General features: G+C 38.1%; 1 protein-coding gene across 4 annotated transcripts in view; it reads right to left on the reverse strand.

Moving 5' to 3' along the window:
• The window catches only part of GRIA1 (glutamate ionotropic receptor AMPA type subunit 1), a 235,904-nt gene that overhangs the window by 13,355 nt on the left and 198,994 nt on the right, over positions 1-23,555 (reverse strand). For all 4 annotated transcript variants that reach the window (XM_070933859.1, XM_070933858.1, XM_070933856.1 and 1 more), the window contains 2 exons: positions 4,966-5,164; positions 3,788-4,035 (listed from right to left, as the gene is read on the reverse strand). In XM_070933859.1, the coding sequence (XP_070789960.1) occupies positions 3,788-4,035; positions 4,966-5,164 (447 nt within the window). The remainder of the gene's footprint in view (positions 1-3,787; positions 4,036-4,965; positions 5,165-23,555) is intronic.

A 23,555-nucleotide genomic window follows, 5' to 3' on the forward strand; every position in this document is an offset into this window, starting at 1 on the left:
AAAACCAGTGATGGAATAGATCTTGCTGCTTTTCCCTCCCTTAAGGTTAAAATACCTGTTTAACTTAGTGTGATTCCCCCAATATTGCCCATTCCACATTGTTGCAAATTTGATATAGAATTCATAGGAAAACATAGCGACAAAATTAAGGTGCAGATATGGCATATCCATTGAGAAGCTGAAGAGAGTGTAGCTGCTAGCTGCTGTGCACTGAAGGAGCAAGAAGAACTACTGTACATGTATTAATGTGTTTTAATCATCCATGTGAAGCTCCAGCTTCTTACATGTGTATACTTGGGCTACCAATCTTGCATGTACAGTAGTGGCCAAAATTGTGGAAACCTTTTGGGAAAAGTATTTTCTAAAACTAGCTAATAACACCACTTCATTTTGGAGGAGTAGTACCATAAAATTATATATCAATGGAAAGATAATTTAATCAAGAATGTAATGCAATAGGATTTGCTATTAGAATAGCAGTTACAGTATAAAGAAGAAAAGTGAAATGTAGAAAAAACAAGATATACAAAAACTATCATGTCAGTTAATACTTAGTTGGGTAACCTTTAGCATGAATTACGGCCTTACAACATCTTCCCATGGAGTGAACCAAGTCTTTTAGTTCTGCAGCTGTTATAATGTGAAACCAGGATTGATTGAATGATTGCTTCTATTAACTGGGCTTTATTGCTGGGTCACTTCTGACTAACAAGTTTCTTTAGTCGGCTCCATAGATTTTCAGTTGGGTTAAGATCTGGTCTATTCCCAGGTCATTCCAGTAGTGGAATATGATTATCTTGAAACTCCAAAAAAAAAAAAAAAAGTGGTGTTATTAGCCATCAAACCTCAAAAATACACTTTTCTCAAAAGGTTTTCCACAATTTTGGCCACTACTGTATATATAAGTGCATGTGGCACACTCAAGTCTGTTCCTCAGTCTGTTAAGGTGTATTTTAGCAGCTACTCTGAAATTAGACGCAACAGACCCCCTTCGAAAAAAACAGCTATGTAAATCAGCCATTCCAAAACTGCTCTGTGTACAAATGTGTTGAAATAAGAATTCTCAGCCAGCAAGTGGTTTACATTACTATTTCAACACTACTGGACAACCCAATATAAATATGGCATTATTCTCTATGGTTTTGGACCACTAATACTGCAATATATGCTGAATGCTTCTCTGTGTAATTTCAATTCCTGCTGTTTGCACCATGCTTTCGTCATCTTCTGCTATCAATCAGTCAATCTTGATTTTGATCAATAACCAACAAATCATTTGCTATTTTTTGTAATAAAACGAATAGCTTCAAATCAAATTAAATGACTATATAATCTCCATTGAGCCAGCTATTAATAGTATCTAGAAATTTAGTAACAACTTCAAAAGAACATTATATAAAGGTTACATTGTGTGAGAACCTTTTAGATTTTCACTTGGCTAAAGTAAAAGTGAAGGAAGTGATATAAGAATTCTGGCCAAGTCTTATCTATACATTTAACAGTTAGATTCCAAATATCAATACAGTTAAAAATCTTGGTGAGTAGAGTTCTTAGATCTATGCTTCAAAACATCCTAATAATTCCTAGATGGCAAACAGATATAGATACAGATACATCTAATGATCTAGTGGCCATCTGGATTTTTTTCAGCCCTGATCTGCGAATCCTTCAGTAGGGTTAAGAAGAAGCCTTACTGAAGAATGAGCAACTGGAAGCTGTAGAACTTATTTCTAAATGAGCAGGTACAGAATTATCCGTAAATTTCATGCATGCAGCCTGATCAGTCCTTAATCTAGAACAATAGCTTGTGATGACATAAAAGTTGGGAATCAGTATAATGCTTCAACAATAGGCATTTCCCAGGATAGTTTGAGGAAAAATGGCACTGACCAAACAATCCGAACACATTGCAGTCCAAGAGGTTGCAATGATGGGAGTAGTCAGTGAAGATTTTAATATGCAGCCACTCTTTGATAGTTTTGGTTTCATCTAGGATGCTATGGATCAGTTTCCATAGAATTAGATACATTATTTCAGCCTCTTCCCATGTTAGATATGCCCATTGTTTTCATACTGGATGAAGACAACAGAGTCATATATTGACTTGTATGATTTCTCATGGTGCCAATTTGAAAGTAAGTCTTCAGATGTTAACACATTAATTTAATTAATTAATAATTTGCACTTAAACATTATACTATGATGGGACATTACAGTATTTAATATAAACTAGTTAGAAATGTGAGAAGGACCTGAAATCAATAATCACTGATGTCCAAAGATTCTGCCCAAATGATCCATCACATCTGGGAAATCGTTTGTAAAATGGATACCTTAGATATAATATTATGATCCGATTGACTTCAATGGTTAAATTTATACTGACTTTGGATGGAACACTCAGTCAGTCACAAAATAAGATGCAATTTTTCAGTATTTCCAGATAGTGGAATAGATGCCAGAAGTTGTCTGAAGAGCATATAGCATTAGATAAACAGTTAAAATGACCACAAATAACAAACATAATGAGACAGAAACTGAGGCCATATGTATTAAAAAAAGCACCATTAGATCCAATGGAAAAGCAAAATGTTCCCTCCTGGTTGCTTCTATTGAACTGGAAAGTAAATCAAGAACAAATATGTCTAACTTATTCTTCTGTCCCACTCTATTGACATATCAGAAGGACATTTTGAAAAAGAAGATGAAATCAACAGTAGAATTTGTCTCTCTCTTTCTCTCTCTCTTTCTGTGGTTGGGTATACTATGTGTGTTTGCATCTTTAAAGAAAAAAGAAAATATTTTAATATACATTTAGGATTTACATTGAAAATGAACATTGCAAATCATATCTGGCTATTTTGTTCTTTGTTCAATCTCCAGGCTCTTATCTATACCTTGATTTTTTTTCTAGCAGTTCTTGTCTTTCCCCCACCAAGTAGTGGTTGTAGTGAGAAAATCCAAACATATTTGTTATATTATTATATTTTGTGAATAATAGATATGTGTTCTTTACATATCTAAAGTGCTGGTGAATTCCTGCAACCCTAGCTTCTATGTAATCCCATCTACAATAGCATAGCTATTGTCTTTTCTATTGTCTTTTCTGTCTTGTTGGCTGGTGGATTCTTGTAATCTTTTCTTTTGCTGAACAACTTTGTATGCTATGATTGTGGATGCTACATTCTGTCTACAATTTTATGGACAACATAACATCTTTTTTTGCAACCTTTGCATACAGTACATGTTATTAACTAGGTTTTATCAGTGACTAATGGAGATAATTGTCCTTTCATCCATTTGTTGTCTACCTAGCAGGAAAACACTTAGCTTTTCCATTTAGCTTGTCCTATATAGATTTATATTTCTTTGCTCAGACATGCACATACCTAAATATTTTTATACTAGAATCTCTTTAACCAAAGAAGAGATATAATAGATATTACACGATTGGCATGCACACCTGAAAACAATCACATTATTTCAAAATAATGCCCCATTAAGCAATAGCCAGGTTGTCACAAATTTCTTTTGTTCTTACAGTTTGGGCCCATTTAGCAAGGAAACAAATATAGGAATGAGGCTACAGCATTCAGGAATCCTGGAAGTCCTATCACCATTTAGAAGCAGTCTGGCAGAAAACTTCCCTGCTCATAATTACTTTTTCATTTTCCTTCCTCCCCCAGTTTTATTAGCTATACTGTGGTAATGAAAATTAGCAGCATGTTTATGGATGCATCAACTGCTGGGGATGAAGGGAAAGAAGCAACACATTCAATCTACCTACCTCAGCGGTGAACCTTTTGGCGTTGCAATGCCATAGCCTTTGGAATCCAAGTTACCTCCCACCTTCATGGTGTCACATGGTTTTCTCTGTTCAATGTACTCATTCATGGTGGACTCTAGCAGGTAGGCATACTTCCCTTTGGATCTCCTCACACGCTTCATCCCCTCTTCTGTTGTCGGCACGAAAACAGAGGGCTCAGCTGACTTCATGTACGTCCACATCTTCTCAAAAACCGCTATTTTAGATCTCTGTCCAGAATAGCATAAATCCGCTGCTCTTAGCATGCGTTAATACACAGAGCAGAGATTCATACACCAAGGAAGACACAAATTTGTTGGGCTGTGTGTGCCTACACGGTGCACAGCTAAAGAAAGGATATTACTCAAATTAGGGGCTGGTTTATAGAGGTGAACAGAGAAATGGATGGATTGTATGAATTGGTGCCATTCACATTGGCACATTTTATGGAATAAAAATTACCTCAAACAGAAGGGAGATAGAAGAAAAAGTAATTTAAAACTTAAAAGCTTTTGTGAAAGCCAGATTCTAGGAATTATGTTGGAAGTGGTAGCACATTTGCTAAATTCTAATCCTAAAAAGGAAATGTAATTTAGTGGCAAAACGGAAAGCATGCAAACCAGGTGTCTCAATTTGAATTCCTCAAATCTCTGCTGTTTAAAGGATATTGGGATAGGAAAGCCTTCTGGAAAACAACTGCCACTTGGAATAGACAACACAGAAATAGTCTGACTCCATATTAGTCAAACTCATCGGACTGAGAATAAAAGCAGTACTGCAGTCCACAAACTTGAGCAGGAAAACTGAAGAAAACATTAGAGAGAAGTGAGAGACAGAAGACACTAGACCACAGAAAAGAAGTGTACTTTTTGTGGCTTGGTATGTAAGCCACTGTTGAATAACTTAAATATATTTGCATATTGTAAATGGTGCCATTAAATTACAGAGCTAACTAAGTATTTATTATTCTCTAAACCTGAGCTACAAGTCACAGGGTAATTACTTTTGATGCTGCTAAGTGTAATTACTCAGTAATCTGTGGAAGCGTATAATTACTACATGTTTCAAGGGTATTTATGGTATCTGGCAGATGGGCTATATTTCCTGGGCTAGCACGAGTCTTGCTTTTGTACATGAAAATCAGAACTAATTTCTCTTACCCGAAAGAATTCTTTAGTAGAACCAGCATCCAAAGTCCCATAAGTAATCTCTGTTTGCTTGGCCAAGTCTTCTGCGCTCTCTATGGGAGACACCATCCTCTCTACTGTTAAAAATGCAGCTAAATTGGCTGTGTAAGATGAAATGATGATCAAAGTAAAAAACCACCAAACTCCACCAACTATGCGTCCAGACAGGGATCTACCGAAAAAGAAAATGTAACAAAAGATACAATGAGAAAATAAGAAAGGTAATATGTAGAATCTGTTTCCACAGAAGGACTAATGGAATAATTATTTCATTATACTGTTATTATAGTTTGTATGTTAATCCTGTTTTAAAATGGGAATGACAGCCAATTACAGTCCTTTCTGATTGCAACCTATAAAACTTAGGGAATGAATGAATTCTTGGTAAGCAGCATTCACAATTAGCTCTTGGCCTAAATGAGGATGAAGAATTAGCTAGACCTATATTAACAGCTGCCAATTAGCTTAACTAATAACTTAATCTCTATACATCACTATTATCAATTACCTACTAGGACACTACTAATATAGCACATGGAAAAAATACATTAATGGAAGAAAAATAGAGGGTTTTTAAAAAGACTAACTGACATCTAGCTCCATCATCCTCAATTTGCCACTGCAGATAGATCATAAAATGTAGAAAATCATCATACGAAAAATGAAACAATGGGAACAGAATGGGGTTTTTGTTATCACAATATGATAAAAGGAAGACCATTTGCACTGACCAGCATGAAAGTCTTGCCTCTGTGTTGCAGAAAAAATGAGATACGTAATATCACATATATATGCTTATGGATATTAATTTAATAAATGAAATTTAGTTAGCACATTGATACTATTTTTTTGTCCAGTGCAATAGATATGGTTAATATAAGTAAAATTAGGGAGAACAGAAATTGAAGTACTGAATTTCTTTGTGAAACTGAAGTGAGACTATATTATGTATATATGTGGCAAGAAAAAAAAATCTCTATAGGCCTTCAGCTCAGCCCACTTCAAAATTAGTAACAAGACAGCTTTATAGTGTAAAAGGAAGAATGGTCTCTTAAAAAAAAAAATAAGAAAGAAACAAGAGTAGTGGTATTTCAACTTCCTTGCTTTGTAATGGAAATCTCACACACTAAAGAAAGTAGCTGCCTACAGTTCTATAGGTTTGTTGTGAAGAAATCTATATACCCTGTTTCCTTGAAAATAAGACATCCCCTGATAATAAGCCCAATCGGGCTTTTGAGCGCATGCGCTAAAATAAGCCTCCCCCTGAAAATAAGCCCTCCCTGAAAATATTTAAGCGCAGAGCTGGAAATCAGGTAATGGAGCAAGAGGATCCCCATCTTGCTCCATGTGCCCCAAAATAATAAGACCTTCCCGAAAATAAGGCCAAGCGCTTATTTCAGGGTTCAAAAATATAAAACAGGGTCTTATTTTCGGGGAAACACAGTATTTTAACAATTGGGAAAGATCTTATTCTAACTGCTTTATCTGGCAGAAAGTATGGTTTACAGAAAGGGGTGGTGTGACCCAGCCATTATGTTGGTTGTTTGTAGGGCAAAGTGTAAAATATAATAAATATTATGTTTAAAGAGCCCAGCAAATCAAAATAATTTCCTCCATAGGTTCCTCTCTGTTTTTTCCACTGCATGCTTTAGCTTTATTGGACTACCAAACATATAATTATTTGTAAAAGTGGTCCATCAGTATTCATTTACTGTTCATTATATGTTCTGCCTCACTTTATTTAAAAGAATTCCTGCAACTACTTTTAAAATACTTGGAAAATGAGTTCCTAGTGATGTGTAGAGTCATTTCTGATATATTTTAAAAAGCTAAAATCCTATTAAATTCAGTAAAACATACTTTGTGGAGAATGCTACATTATAGTCATGATGATACATCTTAACCAGTATTGCGAATTATAGGCCTATTTTTTTCAAAATTTGCTCTGGAAGATAAAAGGATGCAATTCAAATAGCATCTATCTTTCTAAAATGTGATATTTACATGTCTGAAGGTGTTGATCTACTTTGGGAGAGCTTTTACTCATTATGGCATTCAATATTATTTACATTACCTTGCTTTAAATTCCATCCAGAATTGGCCTGTGGAAGAGATATGTATTTGATATACCTATATTTCCAGTGGCGTATATGAATAAATATTCAAGTTTTAGCAGCCATTATAGTACTTAAACATGGCGTAAAAATTATATATATATATATATATATATATATATATATATATATATATCAATTTTCTTACTTCTTCGTAGGGTCTATGTGTGTTTTTCTTCTAGCCAGGTTTTCCCTACGTAGCCAAGGTTTTTTTGTAGCTCCAGCTCAGTAGAATCTCATCTACTCGGTTCTGGGCTTTTTTTCTTTTCTAACACCTAGCAAGCTCTCACTGCTAGGTGGGAGACCTAAATAGATCCATTTCTAGCTCGTTAGCTTTCATCAGTAGGCCACACCCATCTCCTCCCTGTAAAGGCATAGTATCAATTTTCTTACTTCTTCGTAGGGTCTATGTGTGTTTTTCTTCTAGCCAGGTTTTCCCTACGTAGCCAAGGTTTTTTTGTAGCTCCAGCTCAGTAGAATCTCATCTACTCGGTTCTGGGCTTTTTTTCTTTTCTAACACCTAGCAAGCTCTCACTGCTAGGTGGGAGACCTAAATAGATCCATTTCTAGCTCGTTAGCTTTCATCAGTAGGCCACACCCATCTCCTCCCTGTAAAGGCATAGTATCAATTTTCTTACTTCTTCGTAGGGTCTATGTGTGTTTTTCTTCTAGCCAGGTTTTCCCTACGTAGCCAAGGTTTTTTTGTAGCTCCAGCTCAGTAGAATCTCATCTACTCGGTTCTGGGCTTTTTTTCTTTTCTAACACCTAGCAAGCTCTCGCTGCTAGGTGGGAGACCTAAATAGATCCATTTCTAGCTCGTTAGCTTTCATCAGTAGGCCACACCCATCTCCTCCCTGGACCCATAGACCCTACGAAGAAGTAAGAAAATTGATACTATGCCTTTACAGGGAGGAGATGGGTGTGGCCTACTGATGAAAGCTAACGAGCTAGAAATGGATCTATTTAGGTCTCCCACCTAGCAGTGAGAGCTTGCTAGGTGTTAGAAAAGAAAAAAAGCCCAGAACCGAGTAGATGAGATTCTACTGAGCTGGAGCTACAAAAAAACCTTGGCTACGTAGGGAAAACCTGGCTAGAAGAAAAACACACATAGACCCTACGAAGAAGTAAGAAAATTGATACTATGCCTTTACAGGGAGGAGATGGGTGTGGCCTACTGATGAAAGCTAACGAGCTAGAAATGGATCTATTTAGGTCTCCCACCTAGCAGTGAGAGCTTGCTAGGTGTTAGAAAAGGAAAAAAAGCCCAGAACCGAGTAGATGAGATTCTACTGAGCTGGAGCTACAAAAAAACCTTGGCTACGTAGGGAAAACCTGGCTAGAAGAAAAACATATATATATATATATATATATATATATATATATAGGTCTTTGGTTATTCGGGTCTTCTCCCACGTAAAATTGGAAGTGTCTTGGCGACGTTTCGACGAAGTCTCATTCGTCATCTTCAGGCTGGTGTTCTCGGCTTCGTGCTTCCAGGAGCAATGTGAGATCGCAGCTGTCTCTTCCTTTTAACTGCTAGAGGAGGTGTGAGCTGATTGGGTGGGAACTTGGCTGTGTTCTGATTGGGTGGAGGTGTGTTCTGATTGGTTAGGGGCTTGGCTGTGCTCTGATTGGCTGGGGTTGTGTTCTGTTTGGGTGGGGGCTTGGTTGTGCTCAGCTTAGTCTGAGTTGCAGGGGGATTTGAGCTGGTGAGCTGCGTTGTTGTTGTTTGGCTTCGTGTTTGTGGCCGTGCGAGCTCTTCATGGTGGGTGTCAGTCTGCTTCATGTATGGATTGGAGGGGTTTAAAGTGGCTAATGATGCAGCTGCGGTCTGGCTTCTGGTCCTTGGTCGTGGCTCATTATCAGTGTGGGTTTGAGTCTGCTTTCTGCGTGGATGTGTGGTGGTGACATCAGGTGTGGCACTCGTGAGTGTGGGTCTGGTGTCATTCGTCGTGTTAGGGACTCGTTTGTCAATAAGGGCGGGTTTCCAAATGGCTGGTAGGCGGGAGGTATCGTCTCGTTTGTTCATGCTGTGTGGGCGTTTTTCTATCTCAATGGCTTCTCTGATTATTCTGTTGTTAAAGTGTTCAGTTTTGGCGATAGTTCTGGTCTTTTTAAAGTCAATATCATGTCCTGTGGCTTTAAGGTGTTGGACCAGGGAAGAAGTTGGTTCCTCTTTTCTGACTGAGTTCTTGTGTTCTTCTATGCGTGCACTTATTCGTCTGTTGGTTTGTCCGATGTATGTGGTGGGGCAGGCGGTGCATGGGATTTCATATACTCCTTGATTTTCTAACTCAATTTTGTCTTTGGGGTTCCTTAGGATGGTGGATATTTTTCGGTTTGTGCAGAATGCTGTCTTGATGTTATGTTTGTGGAGGATTTTGCTTATTCTGTCTGTGGTGCCTTTTATGTATGGGAGGAGGGCCTTGCCGTTTTCTTGTTCTCTGTCTTGGATTTTAGTGTGGGTTTCTTTTTGGATTAGGTTGGTGATCTTATTTCTTTGGAATCCATTGGATGTGAGTACGTTAGTGAGGGTGTGTAGTTCGGTTTTTAGGTGTTGTTCGTCAGCTAAGCGTTTTGTTCTGGAAATGAGTGTCTTGGCTACAGAGTTGATCTGGGCAGGGTGGTGGTGTGAGAGTGCGTGCAGATAGCGGTTTGTGTGTGTTTTCTTCTGGTATATAGTGTGTCCTAGGGAGCCATTGGATTTTCTGTAGACTAAGACATCCAGGAAGGGAAGTTGGTTGTTCACTTCTGTTTCCATGGTGAACTGTATTTTGGGGTGTAGGCTGTTGAGGTGAGTGAGGAAGTTGTCCAGTTTTTCTTTCCCATGTGGCCAGATTATGAAGGTGTCGTCCACATATCTGAGCCAGAGTTTGGGTTTGTGATCGGATTTTTCTAGAGCTTGGGTTTCAAAGTATTCCATATAGAGGTTGGCAATGACAGGTGAGAGGGGTGATCTATATTATATTATCTATAATGGACAGAAATACAAACAAACAGAAGGAGCACCCATGGGATCACCCCTCTCACCTGTCATTGCCAACCTCTATATGGAATACTTTGAAACCCAAGCTCTAGAAAAATCCGATCACAAACCCAAACTCTGGCTCAGATATGTGGACGACACCTTCATAATCTGGCCACATGGGAAAGAAAAACTGGACAACTTCCTCACTCACCTCAACAGCCTACACCCCAAAATACAGTTCACCATGGAAACAGAAGTGAACAACCAACTTCCCTTCCTGGATGTCTTAGTCTACAGAAAATCCAATGGCTCCCTAGGACACACTATATACCAGAAGAAAACACACACAAACCGCTATCTGCACGCACTCTCACACCACCACCCTGCCCAGATCAACTCTGTAGCCAAGACACTCATTTCCAGAACAAAACGCTTAGCTGACGAACAACACCTAAAAACCGAACTACACACCCTCACTAACGTACTCACATCCAATGGATTCCAAAGAAATAAGATCACCAACCTAATCCAAAAAGAAACCCACACTAAAATCCAAGACAGAGAACAAGAAAACGGCAAGGCCCTCCTCCCATACATAAAAGGCACCACAGACAGAATAAGCAAAATCCTCCACAAACATAACATCAAGACAGCATTCTGCACAAACCGAAAAATATCCACCATCCTAAGGAACCCCAAAGACAAAATTGAGTTAGAAAATCAAGGAGTATATGAAATCCCATGCACCGCCTGCCCCACCACATACATCGGACAAACCAACAGACGAATAAGTGCACGCATAGAAGAACACAAGAACTCAGTCAGAAAAGAGGAACCAACTTCTTCCCTGGTCCAACACCTTAAAGCCACAGGACATGATATTGACTTTAAAAAGACCAGAACTATCGCCAAAACTGAACACTTTAACAACAGAATAATCAGAGAAGCCATTGAGATAGAAAAACGCCCACACAGCATGAACAAACGAGACGATACCTCCCGCCTACCAGCCATTTGGAAACCCGCCCTTATTGACAAACGAGTCCCTAACACGACGAATGACACCAGACCCACACTCACGAGTGCCACACCTGATGTCACCACCACACATCCACGCAGAAAGCAGACTCAAACCCACACTGATAATGAGCCACGACCAAGGACCAGAAGCCAGACCGCAGCTGCATCATTAGCCACTTTAAACCCCTCCAATCCATACATGAAGCAGACTGACACCCACCATGAAGAGCTCGCACGGCCACAAACACGAAGCCAAACAACAACAACGCAGCTCACCAGCTCAAATCCCCCTGCAACTCAGACTAAGCTGAGCACAACCAAGCCCCCACCCAAACAGAACACAACCCCAGCCAATCAGAGCACAGCCAAGCCCCTAACCAATCAGAACACACCTCCACCCAATCAGAACACAGCCAAGTTCCCACCCAATCAGCTCACACCTCCTCTAGCAGTTAAAAGGAAGAGACAGCTGCGATCTCACATTGCTCCTGGAAGCACGAAGCCGAGAACACCAGCCTGAAGATGACGAATGAGACTTCGTCGAAACGTCGCCAAGACACTTCCAATTTTACGTGGGAGAAGACCCGAATAACCAAAGACCTACATACAAACACCCGCGAAAACCTGAGAAAACAAATATATATATATATATATATATATATATATATATATATATATATATATATATATATATATACATACATACATATATATATATATATATACGTATATATATATATATTTTTTTTTTCTGAGGTTTTCGCGGATGTTTGTATGTAGGTCTTGGCAACGTTGCCAAGAAACCTCCAATTTTACGCGGGAGAAAACCCGAATAACCAAAGACCTACATATATATATTTCCATATCCCCGTAAGAGTACCTTAATCTCCTTTCTGGTACATGAATGAGAAAGGCTTAAATCATTCTTAGGTGTATTGGTATTTGTCTTTTGCCCCTGAAGCTGATAGTGCCTAATGACATCTACAAGGTAAATAAAATTGGTTATGCTTTGTTATCTGTAACTTAGGAGGAGAGTCCAGTGACAGAAGGGACTCGGAAGAGTCAAGATAGGGATTAGCAATAAGGAGAGGAAATTTCATGCTAGTATAATTTATGCCAATGTAGAGCAGGAGAAAGATTCTGAGCTTGGTCTGAAAAGGGGGAAATGAAATCTATCTTTCTCACTGCAAGTGTAAATACCATCATCTTTGAATTTTGAGAAAAACATACAAGATTCAGAAAAAAATAACTCTTTACTAAATGTCTGACAATTTCAGATAATATTCCTAGTGTTATTCTGTGGATAGATGAGTCTAAAATGTGGTCTGATATTTTATAGTTCAAATGTTTGTCAGTGTCTAGCCCTTATCTTTTCTTTCTGTAAAAATCAGATTAAGGCACAATATGATTCATTTGTTAAATGAAAAGTTGTTATTGTTAACCTGCATTTCCCCCCCCTCCTGAAAGATTATCATTGGGAAAGAATGAAAGAAATATTAGTGAAAAAATGTTGCAGGTACAAATGAAGATTATCTGGTCCCCTTAAAAATTAAATTAACAAGGCAGGGGAATTCTTCAATGTGAAGTCTGAGAGAATATAACAGCAAGGTAGTTATTTTCTATTCTTCAGATTTGTGAAAGAAGTGAAAAAAGAATAATGTAGCGTCAGGGTGAAACTCTGACTGGTAAACCCACTCCTGTTACAATATTGAGCCTTTCTATTTTACCAACTGTGCAAATTATATGCTGTCTTTGTAATTTTTAAATGGCTGGCATTTTGTGCTCAGAGTTGTGGCTCTTAGGACTTCTTTGGTATTTAATCTTCTATACTTTCTCAGCCTGCAAGGATAATTCAATTGCCAAAAATAAACAAAAGCTCAAATCATTCTTTCAGAAAAGGTGTTTCAATTCGGTTCTGTAATTTAATGGAGGTCAAATTATAAAGTTAGGGCAACTTGAACGGCAGGAGAGAAGAGTTCCAGTCCTCTGTGGCCTGCCCTGCATAATAACCCCTTACTTAGGCAAAACACAGAACCTCTTTTCATTGTCATTCAAGAAAAAGAGTCTGTTTTTTGTAATATTTCAACAGATCATCAAATAAGATCCTAAAGTATCAAAATATTTTGGATTTGGCTATTTGCCCATTGTCCTTCCCCAGAGCAATAGATTTCTCCAAAAGAGAATATAGGAAATCCTAGACTTATGACCATCCATTTAAAGTTATGATGCTGCTAAAAAAAAAAGTAACTTATGACCCATTCTCACATTTGTCACCATTGTGGTATCCCCATGTGGTCACATAATTACAATTTGGGAGCTTGGCAATTTGCACCGCTGTCCAAAACGTAGTTGCTGCATCCTGGGGTCATGTTATCACATGGGACTTCTGACAAATAAAGCTAATCGCTGAAGCCCAATTCGCTTAACAACTGTGTGATTGATTTAATGACTGTGGTAATTTGCTTAATAACTGTAGCAGAAACTGGGTGTGATTCACTTAACAACCACTTTCTTACTGATGAAAGTTCTGGTCCCAATTGTAATCATAAGCTGAGAACTACCTGAGCCGTGGTTGTGCAGTGGTTAGAATGCAGTACTGCAGGCTACTTCTGCCGAGCACCAGCTGCCTACAATTTGATAGTCCAAATCTCACCAGATTCAGCCTTCCATCCTTCCAAGGTTGGTAAAAGGAGGACCCAGATTGTTGGGGGCAATATGCTGACTCTGTAAACCGTTTAGAGAGGGCTGTAAAGCACTGTAAAGCGATATATAAGTCTAAGTGATGTTGCTATTGCTACATGTATAAAACAAGTGGTTATTCTTAACTTTGGAGCCTTAAAATATATTGGGACTGCAGTTCTCAGAGTTCCTGCCACTGTAGATATGTTTTGGAATTCTGGGAATGGAAATCCCAATGAATATAAATGTGTCATGTTGGGAAAGGATTGTTCTAAGTCCAATAAATATTTTGTCTTCCCAAACTTGCAAAAAACATATTTTTAAAAAATCTAAAAGCATTATTTTTTTATCATAGTCAAGGAAATACGACAGTATGATTTCCCCATACAAATAATGGCAAATGGAACAATCTCCTTAATTAAAGGAGATATTTCCTCTGAGAGGAATTGTGGCGGGTGGCAATTTTGCACTCAGAAGAATTTTCTTTTTTTAAAAAACCTAGACTGCTATATATTGTTTTATCCTTTGATATATTACATGCCTGAATCATATCCAAATATAGCACATACAAACCTGCATAATTTGACTTTATATCTAACCTGAAAATTAATAACATTTCTTAGTGCCTAAGCCATTAAACTACTTGTAGACAAGTATTGGTATTTATAAATACTTTTATGTTTATTTATAAACATAAATAAAATGTTTGGAGATAGATGGAGCAAGATTTATTGGCTTGCACAACTGCAGGGATCCCTGGGCTCCTGGCAGAAAGAATCCAAAAGAATCCTGAGGTTACAGATCTTTTTCCTCCTTGCCAGTCACTTAGAAACATTTATAACACACTACACATAACAATAATTGCCTAACACTGACTGTCTTCATGCTTGCTGTTAAGACTACTTTAACTGGCAAACTGGCATATTTGTATGCTACCTCCAGCTGCAATTTATAGAGCTTTTCTTTCTCTTTTTCTTTCTTTCTAAAACTGGGAAGGTCATATGGCTCAAACTGGTTCAGTTGCTATTAACTTGATCCCAGACTTCAGATCTAAGAGTCAGCTTAATTCCTTAGTCCCAGTGGGTCTGTTACAGAGGGATTACATGGTTTGTTCTATTGGATGGTCATTTCTGAGGAAAAGAGAAATGGATATATGCACATAAAGGCCTGAATAGAGACATGATCAACTATCCCCACCCTTACTCTATTTATAATTGAACAATTTTAACTCAAAAATAAGCCACATTCAGATACTGTACAACAGTCATTCTGATACACTGTCTTTCTAATGTATTGGGCTATTCTTTCCAGAATATCTGGTGAACTAGTTAGAATTCTGGGAGATTTACCCCAATTTTTCCAAAAGTTGCCATGGTCGGAAAAACTGATGAATATTAGCACTCAAAAATATCATTAAACAGGAAAGCACGTAATATTTTAGGATGGGTGATACAAAAGACGAGACATTTCCCGAAAAGATACTCTGCAGGGATGAAGAATGCATGAGAAGCTTAGGGAGAAGAACAACTGGTGAAAATGTTTCTGTGGCATTAATTTCTTGGTCTGGGCTACCTTGTAGGAGTAGGAAGCACACTAACTTTTATCCTTCATATTATATTGCTCTCAATGTGAAAAGTAGCATTTTGTAGAGGAAGATGTTCCAAGTGATTCCGATGTGTGATGTGTGCTTCAGAGTAAACCTAAAAAAGTCAGCTGCATATTATGTTGGTGTGAAAATCTCTTTCCTAAGAGTTAATCACGTTATGTGTGAAAGGACTGTCATCTGTACTGTTCTGTCAAATGAATCCTTTCTATATTTATTCCCAGTGTGTGAATTTTAATATCCCATCTGCATGTTGTATCTTTCTCTGCGTAGATCCAGAATTCTTGCCCAAATAATCATCTCACTTTCTTTGTCATGCTTAATTACAGTTCGTTTTCCTTTTTTTTAATTTTTCCATTTCCTGGTGTAGCTGGCGATGAAAGTCCAAGGATAAAAGTACTTTTTCTCAAAGTGTGCTGGGTCTCTTGTAGACTTTCCTCCTTTAATGGATTAATTTGTTTGACCCAAATAATTTCTTTCTGATACTCCCTCATTAAAAAAAAAAGGAAATATGACTTTACATATCAGATATATGGCTCTTTGATATTATCTTTGCAGAATGTAACTTAAACTAACAGTACTTTGCATTCTGTTTGACAGATCATTACCAAGGCCACCAATTCTTCAGCTGAACTCACTTGTACTAGAAAATGAACATAATCATGATAAAATATACAGTATAAATCTGTTTGAAAATGGTTTGAACAGCTTTTTAGGCTTTTTCACTCGGCCCTCTTCTCTAGAACCAGTTTCTTGTGTAAAACTACATTTTTTTAAAAAAATGACAGCATTTTAATTAGAACAGCAAATTTGGTGTTCTAAAACTGTGTTACTTAGGGGAGATCTTCCAGATTGCTATTCAATTCATATTTAATAAAGAGTTATTTATTCAACTGACATATTTATTACAAATTGAATTTAAGCAAAGACAAACAGAAGAAAAACACACAATACCTCTTTTTACCTCTTAGCATTGGCAACTAATTCAATCTTTCTGTTTCTGAATATGCATTTGACAGCCTTTATTGGCTAAAGCTTCCACATCCGAGGAAAACGATTACAGCAAGGAGATCCAAGTGCTGTCTTACATCAGCCAGAGAATGAGCAGATGCTGTACAGAATGTGTACTTCGTACTCATAGTTGTTTTATAGAGGCACTTTCTCATAGAGGCACATTCTGATCTGTCTGCCAGGAGACTGTGTAATCCTAGCTCAGGAAGAAGATCATAGTAAGCAGTAGTGGGTTTCAAATCCCCGCGTTGCCAGTTCGCTATTGGTAGCACGCGGGTGTGCACGCTCGCTTCACGAGCACACAGAGCTTCTGCGCATATGCAGCGCTTCTGCGCGTATGCAGAAGCTTCTGCGCATGCGCAGAGCTTTTTTGAAGACATCTGGGTAGGCGGAGCTTCCTGCCATCGCCACTACCGGTTCGCACAAAATGGGGTGAACTGGGAACAACCCACTACTGATAGTAAGGAAACCAGAATCTGGACCTTGAGATTGGCCACAGAAGGGGCAATGCAGGAAGTTACCTGCTTCATCCCTTCCTACCAAATAAACACACTGAGCTTTGCTTTGAATAAGTGTCCTGAGAATGGAGTTCCTCTCCATCAACAGGGCAGGACATTAAGGTGGCAAACACCCATTCGGACAAAAATATCAGAAACAGAGATTAGTCTAGCCTGAACTGATATACAAGCACATACTTTTTGGTTCATTTTCCCTCCTCTTATATATGTCTTGTCTTTAACATATAGCATAATGTAGACTGTCTTGGAGTGTTGTGGTGGCCTAGAGGTGGAGCTCTCACTTCACAATCAGGAGCTTGTGAGTTCGATCCTAGGTAGAGGCAGATATTTCTCTCTCTGGGCACACTGAGAATGTATCTGCCAAACAAAACACCCCATTGGTGACAGGAAGGGCATCCGGCCATTAAAATACTCTGCTAATTCCATTCAGTTGCCTGGACTCCATCCCGCAAAGGATTATGGGGTTATTAAAAGAAGATGATGATGATCATGTAAACTATCTTGGGAAGTAGTACATGTATGAAAAGTAGGCTAAATATATATTAAGTTAAAAAAATAATAAATTAGGAAAGATTTTTTTTTTTTTAATTTGATTTATATGCCGCCCTTCTCTGGAGACTCAGGGCGGCTTACAATGTGCTCAGCAATAGCCTTCATCCTTTTGTATATTTATACAAAGTCAGCTTATTGTCCTCACAACTGGGTCCTCATTTCACCTACCTTAGAAAGGATGGAAGGCTGAGTCAACCTTGAGCCTGGTGAGATTCGAACCCTGCAGTAATTGCAGGCAGCTGGTCTTAATAACCAGCTTAATAACAGGGTGCCTTAAACCCCTGTACTACCAAGGCTCTTTAATGGTTCCCAATTATTGTACCCAATGAAATGTATAGCTTCCTGAACTACAGTGACAATATCCTAAGCTTAGGCTGGACTGCAAAAACTGACAGCTCTTCCCACTTGTCCCTACCCCTTAACTATAGGAATCTCATCTATTTTTAAATGTTAAAAAAAGTAACATTTAAAATAAAGTGCCCAGGGTTGTAGCATCCCAGAGTCATGTAACTGTCATTTTCAGTCTTTCCAAATGGTGTTCAACAAGCAAAATCAACGAGGGAAGCCAGATTTGCTTAACTGTGTCATTCACTTAACAACAGCAGTGATTCACTTAACAACTATGGCAAAAAGGTCATAATATTGGGTGTGGTTCACCTAACCACTTTGCTTAGGAATGAAAATTCTGGCCCCAATTGTGGTCATGAGTCAAGAACTACATGAGTTTCTCTCTACATTCTCTACAGCTCTACATTGATGGATTATTCCCAACTGGGTTTTACTTTCTTATTTACTGGACACCTGATATTAAATTCATTGGGAAGGAGTGATGTATGTTCCTTTAGTCTGTTGCATAATTGAGAATCAGGAAAGCTTTGAATCTTGTAGAACAATGATTCATTTGATTGTCCCAAGAATAGTAACATTCCTTTTCTCTCTTTCTGATATTAGAACTAAAACTCCCACATTTGTCTTACCATGGAAATGTGATTTTATGTTTGACGTTTTCTATGCTTTAAGGTTTTTTTTTCTTTTTAACAACTAACAATGGAAAAATCATGACTTTAGAAAACTTTGCTGATTAGCTGTTTTTTAAGCTTCTCTTTGACATTTGTTTGTTTATGTTTATATGTCCTAGTGTCCTACTTTTCTTTCATAGGACTCAAAGCGGCAGAGTCAGGGTCTTCAGGCACTGGCCAAAAGCAAGCTTTAGGTGGGGAAATATTGCTGCAGGCTATGTCTTGAAATCATGATTTGTGGACTGATCCCCAAAAAGGAAAAAAAAAATTCTTATCATTGTCCATTTCTTGATTGGTGGCGATTCTCTATAAGATCCATCACTTTATACCTGGATATTTAAACTGACACTTCTGTATGCAAGATGCATGCTCTGCTAGAGAGCTGTCTGTCTCTCTGAAATAATCAAGATATAGTTTTGCAGCCATAGGTGAGATTTGTATCATTTATCTTTTTAAACAGTAGCAACCATGCACAGAGTCATAACGAGCTTCTTTCTCTGATTAAACTGAAGGTAGGATCACATTTAAAATGGATTTAATCATAGAGCCAGAGCAATGCAGATTGACCTCCAATCTGCATGACATTTTGATTTGACTTCTGTTGATGCAAATCTGATTAAATTTCATGGTTTGCTTCCTGTTCCCTCTTAATGCTAATGATGCCAGACAGATATCACCATGTTTCAAGTCACTGTTGTCTTCTCTTCCCATTCTCTATGTAAAAAGTGCTTAATGCTTTTCAAAAATTACTGAAATAAACCAGTTATTTCCAAGAAGAGATAAAGGTGATTTTTTTCATTCTCTACTTTGGGAGAGTTTTCATCCAAAGAACCTCTGAGCTGTTAATTTGCATCTTTTCTCTGTGATTTTGTATTTTGTCCTTCTCAATCTTGGTTCCCTACAGATATGTAGGATTCCAACTTCCATCATTCCCAAATAGGTTGGATTAGGCTGCCATTGGGTTAGGCTGCCATACATTACAGGACTACAACCTGTGACCTTGGATCACTGTTTCAGAACTATTGCCTTACCTAAACAGGGTAACTTTTTTGCCACCGGTGGGCAAAAAAAGAACTATAATAATGTCTGCCTTCCTGCTGTGGGAGCTGGCAGGGAGTGTTGTAAAACCTACCTTCCTTCCTTCCTTCTTTCCTTCCTTCCCTTCCCTTCCCTTCAGCTCGTGCAGAGAAAGTCAATGTAGAAACTTGCAAGTCCAAAGCCTGCAGGCAGGCAAGTTGCTGTTGCCAGATGGGAGAGGGATTGAGGGGCTGTGCAAGTGGACATCATGGCTCAAGCACAGAATGACTGGGGAAAGCTGCAAAAATTGAGAAGATTTATCTAAGCAGCTTGTGGCCTTCCCTTTAAGCTTCCCACAAGTAAAAGACTTGGCTAATGTGAAAGTTGCAGGGAGTGTCAGCAGTCATGATTAACTTTACAGCTGTTGGCTTCCCCATTGAATTCTGGGAAGCTTATACATTTAATTCTGAACCAATTGTCTGTAATAGCAGAGCCCCTGCTTATACCACAGCAAGCTGACTTTAGAGCTGGCAAAAACTCTGCAGCTCAAATTCTCAAACTAACATAATACATAGAAGATGGCTTCGAACTGAAGGAAATCACAGGAATGGTGTTCATAGATATCACCATGGCTTATGATACAGTTAACCACGTGGCCCTGTTGAAGAAAGCCTTTCACTTTACAAAGGATTTCAAATTCATGAAAATCATAGGATGTCTATTAAATAATCATAGATTTTATGTCAACTTTCAGGGACAACACAGATAATAGACTCCAAACAAATGGACCTGCAGGGCAGTGTGCTAGCTCCTATGCTGTTCAACGTCTGTTTGTCTGTCTGTCTCTCCCTCCCTCCCCCCTCTCTCTATCTATCACCAACCATTGCTGGAAGTTACTAGGAGCTTTGATTAGGCTGATAACCTAGCAATAGTACAGAGCATAACTTTAAAGGCTATTGAGGAAAAGATTACCAAAACTCTAAACCTAATAACTACATACTACAGGGATAACCAGCTGAAGCCAAACTGCCTAAAAATATACATTAACAGATTAACAGAGTCGGAAGGTACTTTGTAGATCATCTAGTCCAACCGCCAGAATACAACTTTGTGCTTTCCACCTGCAAAAATGTGAGGCATCAAAAAGGCTAGAGGTATGATGAAACGGTACCAGTCTAGAACACAGTGCTACCCCAAGTATCTTGGAGTAACTCTGGACCGTATACTTGCCCTTCAAGAACCATTTTTTAAATACCAAACTGAAAGTATTTGTTAGGAATAACATTCTGAGGAAAATAACAGGCACAAGATGGGGCGCCTAACCACACACATTAAGAATTTCTGCATTAGCCCTGCATCATCTGGTAGGAGAATATGCCAGCTCTGTTTGAAACAGGTGGACATGGCCCTAAGTGAAACAGTGAGAGTGGTCACAGGGTGTCTAAAACTGACCCCAAAAGGTGCACTATCTAGCTGGTGTTCCCCATTCAAAATTCCACCAGGAAAAAGTGGATTAAAGTGACCACTATAGAAACTGGGCCACCAACCTCCAAGATTGAGATTGAGATTGAAGAACAGCTTCCTCAAAACTCCCCCCCCCTTAACAACCAGCCACCACAGACCAGTCTGGAACTATGGGCAACTGAGCACAACCATATGATTGCCTGCTGCCTGGTCATACAGGTCAACCTTGGTCTGAATGGAAATTGCTTTAGAGACTGCACACTGGCATAGGAAGATCAAAAGACAACCTAAGAAAATGGGGTTCCTCTATAGAAGATACTCTGTGTGAATGTGGAGAGAATTGTCCATCTCACATATGCTATAGTGCATTCCATGTCCTTCAACATGTATGGAGGAAGATTTCATGTTGGCAAGAGAAAATGCTGTTGACATGACCCGATACTGGGCAAATGCTATTTAGTTTTAATCCTATTTTTTTATACGTGCTACATTTCTGTGACCTATTTTATACCTATTTTACCTGCTCAGTGCTGAATATTACATCTATAATTTGTAAGTATTCTGACACAAATAAAGAAAACTATGTGTTAAATCTATTGTTGATTCTATGGAAACCTAAAACTCCTGTGTTATTTTACTGAATCTACATGCAATAATAAAGGATTGGTGAAATCTGTATGTTGAATGCAGATTCTGATTCCTATGGAAGCCATTGTTGAAGATAGAAACACTCTTGGTCTTTCTGGAATGATCATGGCATCTCACCCTCCTTGGCCAAAGGCAAGTCTTCATGGCTTGATACTAAGTGTAACTTTCATTTGAAAGGCAGTCTGAAACCATGCAAGTGTCATCAGTGTGTGTGGGGAGGTTGATAATGATCAGGATCATTGGCAATATGAAAATAAAATGTTGACCTTTCTTTTAAGAGGAATAACCTTTTTTCAAGCTGCTATTGACCAGGGAGGTGAAGAATTCCTCTACTGGAAAGGAATTCCTGAGGTATTCCTTTCAATATGATACACATTTACCCCCCATCTTTTTAATTTATTTATTTTAAATGCAAGTAATGCAAACAATACGAACATATACATACACATCTAAATACAAAAAAAGAAAAAAATACAAATAATACAGTGCATCCCTACCCCCGGAGACCATTCCCCCCCTTATATTTCTTCTTCTATAACTGCTAAAAGATATACAATATATTCTAATTGTGCCCTTATCCCCTCCAAAACAACATATATTCTTGAGTAGGTTTATTCCCTTTGCCTTCCACCAACACTGATTTTATAAAAAACCCCATTTTTCATTATAATTGTTTGTTTTAATCATCCCTTTTTAAAATTTAATTTCTGTTGTTAATTTTTCATTTGTTGCCCTACTCCAAATTTCATGATACCATTCATTTCTTTGAATATCCCAATTTCGTCCCCAATATTTAGCCATCACTAATCTAGCCGCCATTATCAAATTTACAATCATTTCTTTTTTTTTTGTTTCATTTATATCCCGTTGTTCCACCAGCAACAATAATGCAATTCTCGGTGACATATCTAAATTTACATTCAAAAGTGCTCTAATTTCTCTAAACACCATGTGCCATATTTTTTGTGCACTTTTGAAGATGCATTTTCTTCAGGACCATAGCAGACATGGAAAGATTCTTACAGTATTAACCTTCCATGCTTATTTCTATTTCAATTCTTATTAGCTCTCTCTCTCTGATTTCCTTCCCGTTACTTGTTTTTTTTTTAACCCCCCACCACTACCCCGCAGATGTTTAACATTGTGAGATAACCTGGAGCATCATGAAATAAAATTCAGAAGGGAAACTTAGAACTCCAACAGAATCCACGTTGCAGCAAAAAAAGGATCTATATGAACATCTTCGGTGCATGACTAATGGTCAAATTATCAAAAAAAGCATGCTAGAGCAATCCATTTGTCATGCCAGAATGAACAGGAGCATTTGCCATTCCAGACCAGGATTATTGTATTAAAAATGGGCACTGAATAGCCGGGAGAGAATGAGAAGTGAGACTCAGAGACCAATATACAAACTGCTCATTTAGATGGATGAAAATATTGTGAAAGGTCCGTATCTGAAGCTATTTATTTATTTTTTTGAAAATGGAAGAAAACACAATCTTCCTTTTAGAAAAGAAAGTAAAAGCTAAGGGTATTCAAATTTGTACTAACAAAATAAGTTTAGTTAGAGTTTAACACATAGCTCTATAAAAAGAGAAACAAAGTAAATTCAACTCTTAAATTCAACTCCTCATCTCAGCCTATTAAACTTTCTCTCTAATGATGTATCCTAGCACCTTCCCATTCACTTTCAGTTTTGTGGGTGGAGAAGATTGTGATTGTATCTACTTTTCTACCTGCACCTCAAGGACTCTGTTTTAATCAGTTCTGAATGGGAACAATCAGGTTTATAAATATGAATTTTTCTCTATGTGTATAATTTAAAACCGATTTGAAAAAGACAGTCGTATAAATAGCAATACCAGTAGCACTTAGATTTATACACTCCATAGCACTTTATAGCACTTTCTGAGCAGTCTACAAATGTCAGCATATTGCCCCCAACAA

The sequence above is a fragment of the Pituophis catenifer genome, unplaced genomic scaffold (genome assembly GCF_029215685.1).
Source record: "Pituophis catenifer annectens isolate HBS135680 unplaced genomic scaffold, rPitCat1.0.hap2 SCAF_2, whole genome shotgun sequence".
Lineage (NCBI taxonomy): Eukaryota > Metazoa > Chordata > Lepidosauria > Squamata > Colubridae > Pituophis > Pituophis catenifer.